Raw genomic sequence first — 13,751 nt, forward strand, 5'->3', positions numbered from 1 at the left:
GGACTTGGAAGAGTTTCTTCGAGGATGGCAGGTCTGTGTGAGACCTGAGGGCTGGCGTTATGGGTCTCCATCAAATGATATGTTGAAGTCCCAAATCTCAGAATTTGGCCTGATGTGGAAATGGTGTCTTTCCAGAGGTAATCAAGGTAACCGACTTTTTGTGACTCCATGGACGGTGTTGTCTGCCAGCTCCTCTGTCCATGGGATTCTTCAGGCATGAATACTAGAGTGGGTTGCCATTCCCTTCTCTAGGGGATCTTTCTGACTCAGGGGTCAAACCTAGGTCTCCTGCACTGAAGGCAGATTCTCTACCAACTGAGCTACCAGGGAAGCCCAATCAAGGTAAAATGAGGCAATTAAGATCGACCCTAATCTAACGATGGTGTCCTTATAAAAACGGGAGATGTGGACACAGATACACACACCCAGATGTATCTACATGCCAAGAAACACAACAGATTGCTGGTGAATCAACCAGAAGCCGGGACAGAGGCGTGGTACAGACACTTCCTCTCAGCCCACAGAGGGAACCAATCCTGCTGCCACCTTGGCTCCAACCTTCAGCCTCCAGAACTCCGAGGAAAGACACTTGTGCTGTTGAGCCCCCCGGTCTGCAGTGCTTTGTTATGGCAGCCCGAGCAAATTCCAGGGGGGCAGGACGGAGCCGGTGGGGCAGGGGGACCCAGGCAGAAGGAAGAGCACACATTCTGGGGAGGCCAGGGCGGCCACTCTTATGGAGGAGCAGAGTGGGGTCAGCAGGGCTGGACCCTCTGGCACCCTGAAAAATGAGGGCCTTATCATATTTTATGGGGTTACAGTGAGAATGGAGTGTGATGTGAGGCTCAGACATTCCACTCACTGATGGAGTGCCCACACGGTATCAGGTGACACCTGTCTTGTGACCAAGATTGTCACCTGCTTTCCAGTGGAGGAACAGGCCATGGAAGAGACCAGGGATGGAATGATGGCATTGGGGATGGAAGGCTGGGGAGACGCGAATGAGGAGGTGGCACCAGACCAAGCTCCGAATCCCACCTTGGCCACAAGACGTGAAGGAAGAGCATCTGGGAACTGGTGACAGCCACTGCAAAGGCCCTGAGGTCAGCCTGCACTTGGTGGGACTCAAGACCGAGGAGCCGCGAGAGGCTAGGTGGGTGGAGTGGAGCAAGCCTGGGGGAGCGTGGGAGATGAGAGCAGAGGGGTGATGGGCACGTCGTGTGGGGTCCAGGTGGGAGTCTGGGCAAAGCGCACGGTGCACTAGTGCCTGGTACGCGCTCAGGAAATGAGCGCCTTTATCATTAGTCCTGGGAGCGGGGCAAGCCACTGGAGGTTTTAGTCAGGGGAGGGGAAGATGAAAATCTAGTTTGCAGAGTGGCCCCCGGCTGTCAGCGAGCAGCATGAACTGGATTCTCAGCTTGCTTGCTCGCCCACCTCTCCAGGGATCCTGTTTCTGTCTCCTGACACCTCTCTCCTTATGAGCCCTGTGTCACCACACATCTGAACGGCCCCCTCCAGGTCATGAGAGAGGACGTTACAGAGAATAGGACGGAGGAGGGCAGGCCCCCAACCTGAAGAGGAGCCGCGGCTTTTTGGGTTCTGACCCAAGCTCCACCCCTTCCCAGCTGTGAGCCTCTGGGCCTCAGCAGTAAAGCTGTGCAAATGACAGGTCTGCTTCATGGAGCACCAGGGACAGTGGCTGCAGCCATGAAATTAAAAGATGCCGGCTCCTTGGAAGAAAAGCTATGACAAACCTAGACAGCATATTAAATAGCAAAGACATCACTTTGCCGACAAAGGTCCGTCTAGTCAAAAATCACTAGAAATGATTCTTCTAGTAGTCATGTACGGACATGAGAGTTGGACCATAAAGAAGGCTGAGAGCCAAAGAACATGATGATGCTTTCCAACTGTTGTGCTGGAGAAGACTCTTGAGGGTACCGTGGACTGCAAGGAGATCAAACCAGTCAATCCTAAAGGAAATCAACTCTGAATATTCACTGGAAGGACTGATGCTGAAGCTGAAACTCTGATACTTTGGCTGCTGGATGCGAACAGCCAACTCACTGGAAAAGACCCTGATGCTCGGAAAGATTGAGGGCAGGATGAGAAGGAGGTGACAGAGGATAAGATGGTTGGATGGCATCACCGACTCAATGGACGTGAGTTTGAGCAGACTCCATGAGACGGTGAAGCCTGGCGTGCTGCAGTCCATGGGGTCGCAGAGTTGGAAATGAATGACTAAACAACAACTCATGGAAGGGTTGTTGAGATGGATTCAGTGAATCAATTCATGGACTAGAACTCAGCACCAAAACTGGCATGTGGTGAGTACTGGATAAATTTTCAGTATCATTGTACTCTAACTTCAAAAATTGGCACTTCCCTGGTGGTCCAGTGGTTAAGACTCCACACTTTCAATGTAGGGGGCATGGGTTCGATCCGAGGTTGGGGAACTAAGATCCCACGTGCTACACAGTGCAGCCAAATTAAATAAAACCTCCAAATTCAAAGAACCAGGTTTTAACTGACCACTCCTCTCTTCTTTTTGGTTTCAGAGCAAAATGTCCCAAACCAGCTGCCTCCTGTTCTGCCCTGGCTTCTCTCTGGCATCCTCCAGTCACTTCTGTGAGGCTCAACTCCATGCTCGGTTCCCTGACTGCTCCCAGTCGTCACCCCTGGGCAGACCCCACATTCGTCTGGGCTCCTCCTCCTCATATGAACACTGAGGGATCTCAGGTGGAGGCCTACATCCCCCTCCTCTCCAGACTTTATGCTGACAATACTCCCATTCTCTCCAGCCTGACCTCTCCCTGGAGCTCCAGACTCCTTCCCCAACTGCCTCCTCTGTGTCTATTGCATATCACAACAGTAATCCGTCTGTAGGTTTCCCTGGTGGCCCAGTGGCTAAGAACCCACCTGCCAATGCAGGGGACACTGGTTTGATCCCTGGTCTGGGAAGATCCCACATGCCTCAGGGTTACTGAGCCTGTACTACAGAGCCTTCAAGCTGCAACTACCGAAGCCCGTGTGCCACAGAGCCTGTGCTCCAACAAGAGAGGCTACCAAAACAAGAAGCCTGTGCACTGCAACGAGAGTAGCCCCTGCTCACTCCAACTGGAGAAAGCCCTCGTACAGCAACCAAAACCCAGTGCAGCAAAAAATTAAAAAAGGGTAACCCGTTCAGGCCTGAGCTCTGGAGCTCCCCACTTGGAGGGGACCACGGTTTACAGTTCACTCTACAGTTCCAACCCCGAGCCCACTCCCCACTCAGTCCCCATCTCAGCTCAAGGAGAGTCTGCCCATCCTTCAGGCTGAAAGACCTGGTATCACCTTCCACCTCACTTTTTCTCTCATACTACATCCGATCTGCCAGAGGAACCTGCCGGCTCCCATTTCAGAGAATCTATCCCAAAGCTGCCTCCTCCTTCCTCCTCAGCCTCCGTACCACCCCAGGCCTCTTGTGTCCTGCCTGGATCATCACACCAGCGCCCCCCGGCTCCTGGTTCCTTGCCGGCCATGCTCCACATGCAGCCACAGGGCCCTGTGAATACCCAACTCAGGTCTGTCCCCCTCTGTTGCAGACCCTTCTGCGGTTCCCCCGACTTACAGCAGACGCCCAGACCCTTACCTGGGCCCACAGAACCCTCCACGGTCTGTGCTCATTGCCTCTCTGACCTTGTGTGCTCACGTGGTCCCAGCCACACTGGCCATCCCGCCCTGCAGACCAAGCCTGCTCCTGCTTCAGGGTCTGTCAGTTGCTGTTCCCTCTGCCTGGAACGTTCTTCATCCAGATGTGTCGCAACGCTAGCCACCCTCTGACTCTGCACACTTTTCTTAGTCCCCCTATTTGTTGTCTGTTTCCCCAACCAGCATGGCCCCCTGGAGGGCAGGGACCCTGTCAGTCTGTGCGCGGTTGTATTCCCAGTGTGTGGACTGGCATGGTAACTGACATATGAGGGAGTGAGGGTCACCCTCCCCCCTGCCCCGAGATGCCAAGCTTGGCTCTGGGGGTGCCTCACCAGGTGCCCAGGCACTTACTTCTTTGGGTCAGTGAAGGGGAGTGGCCGTGGCGGGGGCTCGTCTGTCCTCTTCCACCCCGTGGGGTGCTTGTTGCGTACGGGCTGCTTGGAGAAGAAGGACTTGGGGACAGAGGTGGAGAGCTGGAAGGCGCTGGCCTGGGCCAGCTGTGAGGGCCGCGGGGTCTCAGTGCTGGCTGTCTTGTGAACCTGAGCAGGGTAGCCGGCCCTTGAGCTCATATCGCTGCAATGTAAAAATTAGAAAGTAAAACAATTCTGTCCCGTTTCGAAAAGTCAGTCTGTTTAAGTTTACTCTTGGGAAACAAACAAACAAAAGTTCATTCACACAGGAGAGATACTGCTGTGAAAAATTCTAATACATAGATGTCTACGTGGAGAAAAGGTAATGCTGCCTTCATAGCCCCCATCCCCTCCCAGGGATGTCCTCCTAGCACAGTTGGTACCTCTACGGGTATCTAAAAAAAGTCACCCTCTGTGGGGGGATGATTCTGCACCCCCCTGGATATTCCTTGTATCCTGAGCACGACTTACACAGCTGAAGGTGGGGGTCCTGCCAACCCATGTTTGGAGGTAACCATGGTTTACAGTTCACTGCATTTCTTTCTTAACCGTTTCCTATGGTTAAAACATACATTTTGGGAATTCCCTGGTGGTCCGTGGTTAGGACTCACTTGCACTGCTGGGGCCCTGGGTTCGATCCCTGGTCAGGGAACTAAAATCCCACAAGCAGTACAGCAAGGCTAAAAAAAAAAAAAAAGAAGAAAGAAAAAGAAAGGCAGACAAAAAGAAAAATGTGTATACAACTGGAAAACAGGAGCTTTTTTGAAGGGTACAAGAATTATGTTTTCATATAACTGAGACTGTGCTAATAAATTGTTCCGTAACTTACTTTTGTTAAACTTATGCCTTGCCACATAGTCTCTTCACTCAAATATTTTTTGAGCACTAATACACATCAGACACCACTCCAGCTGATCTAATCTAAAACCACAGCTCGATACTCCAAATGCTGGATTCCTGTGGAGTTAATGCTACAATGAACCTCATGTGGTTAATTAGGACCCAACTCTTGGGGACCCAACTGCTGACCCCACTGAAGCAAATCAGCTTTTAAAACTTTAAAATAAAATTCTAATTCCACTTCAAGTAAGAGGTCTTTAATGGGAAAATTAATGTCCTTGGAGTGCAAGTTAATAAAAACTTATTGAAGGTCAATTTAGCAAAATTAAAGGGTGGGACTTTTGACTATGGATGAATGAGAAGACTGGCAAATTCTCTCCCCATCAAGCACAAAATAAAAAAAAACAACTGTTTCAGCACTCTGGAAATTGACTGAGGACATGCAACAATCCAAGTATTGTTTATTTTCTTGAAAAACTGAACCTCAGGGTAAGAACAGAGAGAAACTGACGTTTTAGCCTGGGGCTCCTCCCATCCCCCTGCCCAGCTCAATGAACAAGCAAGTTCTGCCACTGTAGAACCTCACTGAGGGTTCCAGAAGGAGAAGACAAGAAGGGGCAGAAGAAAGGTTGGAAGGAATAATGGCTAAAAGTTTCTCAAACTGGATAAAAAAACATTCATCTGCACATCTAACAAACTCAACAAATCCCCACCAGGATAAACACAAAGACTTCATTCAGAAAAACGAGTGAAAGTTAAGCACTAGGATAAAACCTCTGAAAGCACCAAGAGAGAAAGATTCATCATACACAGAGGAAACCAATACAATCAACTGCTGACCTGTCATTTGAACCAATGGAAGTGTGTGTTATTTGCTCAGTCGTGCCCCACTCTTTGCAACGCCATGGACTGCAGCCCACCAGGCTCCTGTGTTCATGAGATTTTCTAGGCAAGGATACTGGAGTGGGTTGCCAAAAATGGGGTGGTATTTTCAAGGTGCTGAGAGAAAAAAAACTGTCAACCAAGACTTCTATGTCCAGCAAAACTATCCTTCATAAATGAAGGCAAAATAAAGATGTCCCCAGATAAACGGACTCAGAGAATTCATTGCTAGCACATCTGCCTAATAAGGAATAATTCCTTGGGCTGAAAGGAAATGACTGCAGGTGATGACCTGAATTCACATGGAGAAGTGAAGGGTCCAAGATGGTAAGAACGGGTTAGAATAAAAGACTTCATAGAGTATTTTGGAGAAGGAAATGGCAACTCACTCCAGTATTCTTGCATGGAAAATCCCATGGACAGAGGAGCCTGGTGGGCTATGGACATGGGGTCACAAAGAGTTGGACACAACTGAGCAGCAGCATAGAATATTTAGGCTTTCTTATTTCTTCTCTAACTTCTAAAGTTACATGTAAGACTGTATAAGGCAATAATAACACTAAATTGTTTGGTTTATAACATATACGGATGTAGAATGTATGACAGTAATAGCACGAAGGAGAGGGAAAGGAATGGGGCTTTACTGGAGAAAAGTTTCTATATTTTGTTGGTATTCAGTTAGCACTAATCTGAAATACACTGAAAAGATGCATACCATAATTAAAGTTAAGAGGAATCCAAATGGTGTACTAAAACTAATTTAACACAAAAGGCAAAAGTAAAGGAAGAACAAAGGAGAAAGATAGTAAACATAGAAATCTAATTATCATCAGTAACTTCATTCAATGTGAATACTGAAACATCCCAATCCTAAGGCAGACTGTCAGAATGGATTTTAAAATGCAAGCTCTGACTGACTTATATAGACTTTCTATAATTTAGCAACATCTGTCAACAGGTCCAAGGTTGTGCACGGGTGAGGGGTTGTCCACGGAGTCATGGAGCATGTAATATTGGGATCAGACTTTATCTGGGGAGGTCACAACGGCTTCCGCAAGGAGGAGACAGTGTTTGAGCTGAACTGAAAGATGTGAGTAGTGTCAGTCTAGCATCTAACCTTCCAGAAATCCACGCCACAGAAAAGCCTGCACAAGGACACGCAGGCACATACAAAGATGGTCACTGCAATGCTGTAAACAAGAAAAAGCTGGACATGGCTTGAATTCTTAGATCAGTCCAAGCATATCCATATGATCAAAAACTATGCAGCTAGTGTGAAGAATGAGGTCAACTTCTGTTTATGGATGAAGACAGATGCCTGAGCTACAGGAAGTAGAAACGAAGCATCATGCAATGCGTGCTTTTTCTTTTTTAAATGTACAAATGTTGTCAAATGTTTATTGGGTCTTTTTTAGGGGGGGTCCTTTTTTTTATGAAAAGGAAATGTATAGGTTTTTCCCAACTGTGGGCCATGAAATCAATTTACTAGATCTTGACTGTTATTTGGGGTAGGGGGTGGGGAGAAACAGACTAGAATAAAAAACCTCAGTGTACCTCATATGAGGTAAGGGTAAGTGGTTTTGTGAAACTTTACTGAGGATGTCCACAGTGGGGTGAAATGTAAAATGCTTTTCCTGTTTTGGGTAACTGTCAAAATATGTTTGATAGACCCGGGCTGGTACAGATTTGGAGAAAAATCTCTGGAGGACTGCACACTGATTATCTCTGGAGGCTAGTGATGGGGGAGATGAAACCACCACATACACAACACAGGGTAGAAATGAAAGTGCCGTCTGACAGCTCAGTCTCCTTCTTTGAGGCAACCTTAACTTTTCCCCTTTCTTCAACAGACAGCCCAGTGTGTGTGTAGCCTCCCAATTTTCCTTTTTAACATAAATGGCAGCCTATCATGAGCTTCGGAGAAGGCAATGGCAAGCCACTCCAGTACTCTTGCCTAGAAAATCCCATGGATGGTTGAGCCTGGTAGGCTGCAGTCCGTGGGGTCGCTAAGAGTCGGACGTGACTGAGTGACTTCACTTTCACTTTTCACTTTCACACACTGGAGAAGGAAATGGCAACCCACTCCAGTGTTCTTGCCTGGAGAATCCCAGGGATGGGGGAGCCTGGTGGGCTTCCGTCTATGGGGTCACACAGAGTCGGACACGACTGAAGTGACTTAGCAGCAGCAGCAGCATCATGAGCTTGCTCTGCACCTGGCTTTGACCTTAACATGATGCCCTGGAGCTCTCTCCATGTCAGTCCACACAAAACCCTCTTCCTTCAATGGCTGCAGGTGGTCCACTCTATGAATATCTCCTAACTGGTTTTAACTCTAACGTTTTTATTTCTACAGTACATATTTCTCTACCCTGTCATCAGGCATGTTCAGCTTTTATGAGCTGGAAACAAACAAACAAACGAGATGATAAAGGAAAAAAAGGAAGATCGGGTCCAGTGGTTAAGAATTTGCCCCCCAGTGCAGGGGACGCAGGTTTGAGCCCCGGTTGGGGAGCTAAGATCTCACATGCCACAGGGCAACTAAGCCCATGCTCTGCAACTAGAGAGCCCCCGCCCCATGCCACAACTAGAAAAAGCCTGTGTGCTGTAACAAAGACCCAGCATGGCCAAAATAAATAATAATAATAAAAGGAAGAGAAAAAGAAAAACACCCCTTTCTCTGGGTCTACTCCCCGCCACCTTGTAAATGAAGGCTGGTTTTACTCATCCTCAAGGAAGATGACCTGGCACCCAGCCCAGGGCACAATCCTGAGTGCTGGATGCCACCTGTCTGGGACAGGTCAGGGGTAGGTCTGTGATCTACTTGTGGACAGTGAAGCATCAGGTGTATGTGTGGACTATCTGCTAGATGATTTCTGGGGAAGGTTTCTTCACTAGAAAACTAACAAAGACCACTTGTAGTTAATGGCACCTCTTCTTCCACTTGACATGGTGACTCTCTGGACAGTCACTTTGAGACTGTGAGGGGAGCCAGTCTGCAGGCCGATGGAGACAGAACAAAGAAAGGGAAAGAACCTGAATCCTTAAGTCAGTAAATTCCCCAATTGTGGGGCCCTCCCTAGTGTGGGACTTCATGTTCTCAGAGGTAACAGACTTCCTCCAATTGAGCTGGGACTTGTTGCTTGGAGCCAAAGGCATTCCCACGACTGTCCCTGCTTTCAACCTCTACCAGCCTCAGGCATGAAAGGGTGCCCCCCACACACAGCAGGGCCACAAAGAACTATTCTGAATATGCCGTGCATCTTGACCCGGCCCGCTCAGATGGGCGCCCCTTTTCACACTCCCCTTGGACCATGAGCTGCACCAGATGCCAAGTACAGGGTGGAGTTTTTACCCCACCTGCCAATCAACAGAGTGAATACACCTTTTCTCTGAAGCACCTGCAAGGCCAGGTGCCCTCCCCGAGCCTCAGCTTGAAAAACAAGGCAGCACCGCTGCCTGAGAACCATGCTGAGAACATGGACCACGCTGCTAATTTGACCTGGGGTCCAATCCCAGCCCCGACTGACATGCTGTGATCTTTGCTGGAGCCCCTTCCCCTCGACGAGCCTCAGTTTCCTCCTCTGAAAATCGAGGCAACAACACACTTGCCTCACGAGATCATATCTGCACAAAGTGCTTAGGGTAGGCCTGGGCACTGGAATGTGCTCTTGGAGCTGCAGATACACAGGGATGTGGTGTGTCCAGGGGCTAAATGCCCAGGTTCCAGGCTCAGCCAGCGCTGGGGAGGGGACATTCTGCTCTGTACTCTCACCCCACCTTCCCCCAGAGAGGCTGGGCAGTTACCTGTGCTGTATCTCAGGGGGAGCAGTTAAGATTTTGTTAGATTTTGTTTAGTTAGCCTACAGTTTTTCTGTAGGCTGAATGAAGAAACTGCACAGCTGCCTGGGAGTATGCCATGCTCTGGTCTGCTGCTCATCCCTGGGGAGGCTGATGGGTGGCCCCGGGCGGGCAACAAGCACAAAGGGAGCTGTGCCCCTGCCTTATTATTATTTTTGCCTGCATTGGGTCTTTGTTGCTGTGCATAGGTTTTCTCTAATTTCGATGAGTGTGGGTTACTCTCTAATTGCGGTGGCTTCTTTTGTTGTACAGCATGGGCTCTAGAGTGCTCGGGATTCAGTACTTGAGGCTCACAGGCTCTAGAGTGGGGGCTCAGTAGCTGTGGAGCATGAGCTTAGTTGACCCACAGCACGTGGAATCCTTCCAGACCAGAGAGAGAACCCACGTCCCCTGCATTAGATCACCAGGGAAGTCCTGCCTTTGCCTTTGGGAGGAAGAGCACTGGCGGAGCAGGTGGTAGTGGCCGGCGCTGAGGCCATGTACACAGCTAGGCCCTGTTCCAAGCATCTCATAGGCATCACTTCATTTGGTTGCCCCAGCAATCCACTCTCCCTATGTTCCAAGTGGGGAAACTGAGGCCCAGAGAGATTTTTAAATAACGCCCCAAATTACACAACTGGCTGAGGACAGAACCAGGATACAAAGCCAGGCAGTGTGGCTCAAGAGACGTTCTGTTTAACCACCAACCTGTACTTTCGATGACAATGGTAGTCATGACAAATACATAACACAAGAGAACCTGCCCTTCAGCCTGGGAGCAAAACCATCAGGTCTTCAGAAAGTGGAAGCAGTGACAATATGGGGCAAAAACTCCACGGTGCAAAATCAATGGGGACTCCAATGGCCATCGGCCACCTCCACCCCACCTCTAACCACAAGGCCCAGGTATCCCCACAGTGGCCTCCTCCTGCCCTCACCCTCAAACCCAGCCAGAGGGTGAGAGCCATCACCACTCTCCTCAGCTCAGGGTCAGAGTCCTCCCTGGTCCACAGGGCCCCACACCATCTGGGCTGACCCCTCTCTGCCCTCAGCAACTCCCACTCCCCATCTCACTCATTCTGGTCACATGGACACTGTTCTTCAAACACACCAGACACACTTCCACCTCAGGGCCTTTGTATTCCCCCTGCCCTGCCCCATGATCTCTGCATGGTATCCTCCTTCCCTGGAGTTTCTGGAGATGGCTTGAGTTCTCTTCCCAAGCTGACAGTGACTCTCCGAGTAGGTCTCTCCCCTTGACCCTGGCTTCCCAGCCTACACTGGCAGGGTGGGGCCCAATGGACCCTGAGAGCCTCATGTTACCTTTCAGGGCTGTGCCCCCAGGAGGGGATCCCGGAGACAAGGGCCCTGCCTGCGGAAGCAGGGCCGCGGGCTTCCTGCCTGCTGCCTGCCCAGGAACGCCTGGCCATGTCAGCTCCACGTGGAGCTGAGAGCCTCTCATCGCCACTAAACAGCGCCGACAAATTGCTCTGGAAGCCCAGGGGGCTCTGGAGCGTGTGCTGCCTTGAGAGAGGGCGGGGGGCCAGGTGGCTGCCCGCCTGGGATCGCTCAGCCCACTGCCGTGCCCGCAGCAGGCGCTGGCGCCTGGCCCCGTGCCTGGAAGCCGGGCTCCCATGACGAATGTCTGGGGGGAGAGTCTGTGAAGTCACTGGAATCATCCACGGGCACAAGCTGCTACAGGCTGAAGTGGTTTCCACGGGAGAGCTGGAGCACGCGGAGGGAGTGGGTGGGGGGTTTGGGCATGGCGGGGCTCTTCCCTTCCCTGGCAGTCAGTCCTTGAGTTGTGCTGGCAAACTCAATCCCTACTACCCCTGAGACAGCCCACGTTCCCCCAAGGAGCCCACAGTGATCTTAAAACACAAGTTAGATTATGTTCTGTGGCTCCCATGTCTCTCAGAACCAAAACCCAGCATCTGACCGTGGCTGGTAAGCCTGCCTGAGCTGGGTCCCTGCCCACCGTGCAAATCAGACCTCCTGCCATTCTCCCATTCAGCCTGTCTGGCCAGCAGAGCATCTCTAGAACACCGCAAATGAGTTTACCTTCAGGGCCTTGGCATCTGCTATTTCCTCTGCCTGGATCACTTCCACGCTTCCTGCAAAATATCACCTCCTCCAAGAGGCCTTCCGGAACCTCTGCCTAGCTGGGTTTTCTTCCCAGACCTTATCTCCACCTGGCATATTAACAGCACATGGCTGCTCAGCTATCTGTCTGTCAGTCTGCCTCGCTTTCTCTCCAGCAGAGTGTCAGTTCCACAAAAGAGGGACTCGACCTTGTCCCCTGCTGTATTACCGTGTTTGGAATGGTACCTGGCACACAGTAGGTGCTTTAGGGTCAGTAAACATAAGAACAGGGATTTCCCCTGTGGTTCAGTGGTAAAGAATCTGCCTGACAATGCAGGAGACACAGGTTCTATCTCTGGGTCAGGAAGATCCCCTGGAGAAGGAAATGGCAACCCACTCCAGTATTCTTGCCTGGAGAATCCCATGGACAGAGAAGCCTGGTGGGCTACAGTCCATAGAGTTGCAAAGAGTCGGACATGACTCAGACATGACTTAGTGGCTAAACAACAATAAACATAAGAATAACATTCCTGGGGATTTGCCTGGTGCTCCAGTGGTTAAGAATCTGCTTTCCAATGCAGGGGACATGGGTTTGATACCTGACTGGGGAACTAACATCTCACATGCCATGGGGCAACTAAGCCCATATGCCACAACTACTGAGTCCATGAGCTCTAGAGCCCGTGTGCTAAAACTAGAGAGTCTGGGCACCACAAAAAAAGAAATCCTGCGAGCTATAACAAAGAGCCTGCATGCCGCAAGGAAGACCCAGCACAACCGAAAAAAAAGAGTACTATTCCTCTCGGGACTGCTTAGCCCCAGTCTTCTCTACTCTCTCACAAATCTCAAGACCCCTGTCTGCAGTAGCCTCCTGACACGGGCAATCGCCAGCACTGTCCTGGACCTTTGTCTCCTCCCTTCTTACGTCCTGGCATACCACTGCTGACACATCCACATCTGCTCTGCCCTCTGGTCCAGGCCCCCTTCCTCCCTTCTCACTGATGTCTCAGCCTCAGACCCATCCCTGACACTTCTTCCCCAATCCTGCCTCCAGCACTATCTTTCAAAACATCTATCTGCCTGTATCATCCTTTCTGCTGAAACACTTCCTTGCTGCCCACAGCTCTTAGGACTAAGTCCAAACTCTGTGCTGTGGCTGACAGGGCCTTGCATGGTCTGGCCCCTGCCAACCTCCTCAACTTCCCATCAGTTGCCCTCCCAATTTCCATCCTTGAGCCAAGGGGCCTGTGACCTGCCGGCACCCACCCTCCTCCGCAGCCCAGGGCCTTTGCACTTGCTATTTCTGCTCAAAGGGACACTTTCTCCATATATCTTCTTTCCATTTTCTCTTAAAAAAATTTGTAAAATAGCCCACATATAGCAAAGTGTACAAAACATATATGTACAATTTAACAAACAGTTACAAAGCAAACGCCCACATAACTGCATCAAGATGAAATCATCAGTTCCCCAGAAACCACTTTACCTGCTCCTTCCCCCTTAACCCTCTGGTCCTTGGTAGAAATGACTCCTCCTCAGGGAAATTATCCCTTCCCGCCACCCCCACCACCCTGTTAGATCAGACACCCCTCCAGCCATGCATCACATTCCCTCAGATCCCTGGAGGTTTGCCCTGCAGGCACTCCCCTAGCATAATTCACTCACTGCTTTTGTAATTATTTGCCTACTGTCTCCCCCAGCACCCTGTCTGTTTCAGGAGAGCTAGGGAACCTGTTTGAGGCAGAGAGCTGTGCATACACTTGGCACCTGCTACATGAATGAGCAAGAAGTGCTGGGCTACAAAGGCCCCAGAAGGAGACACAAGGGCAGCCATGGAGTGCTCGTGCCTGCCTGCGGGGAGCCGACTGGGCAGCAGGGTGTCATTCTGGCCCTGCCCCAGGGAATGGATCTATGACAGCAGAAGCACAGAGCTGCCCCAAGTGAGGGGCAGTGTGGGGCCAGCGGCAGTCAGAGGCACGTGTGGGCCCCTTGAGCATAGGTGCTCAGGGACCC

At 50.5% G+C, this 13,751-nt stretch overlaps 1 protein-coding gene across 12 annotated transcripts in view; it reads right to left on the reverse strand.

The window, feature by feature from the left end:
- The window catches only part of SIPA1L3 (signal induced proliferation associated 1 like 3), a 260,357-nt gene that overhangs the window by 24,159 nt on the left and 222,447 nt on the right, over positions 1 to 13,751 (reverse strand). For all 12 annotated transcript variants that reach the window (XM_055412268.2, XM_055412270.2, XM_055412262.2 and 9 more), the window contains one exon: positions 4,039 to 4,260. In XM_055412268.2, the coding sequence (XP_055268243.2) occupies positions 4,039 to 4,260 (222 nt within the window). The remainder of the gene's footprint in view (positions 1 to 4,038; positions 4,261 to 13,751) is intronic.

This window comes from Moschus berezovskii, chromosome 22 (genome assembly GCF_049115385.1).
Source record: "Moschus berezovskii isolate FMDL1 chromosome 22, NW_MosBer_1.0, whole genome shotgun sequence".
In the NCBI taxonomy this organism is placed as follows: domain Eukaryota; kingdom Metazoa; phylum Chordata; class Mammalia; order Artiodactyla; family Moschidae; genus Moschus; species Moschus berezovskii.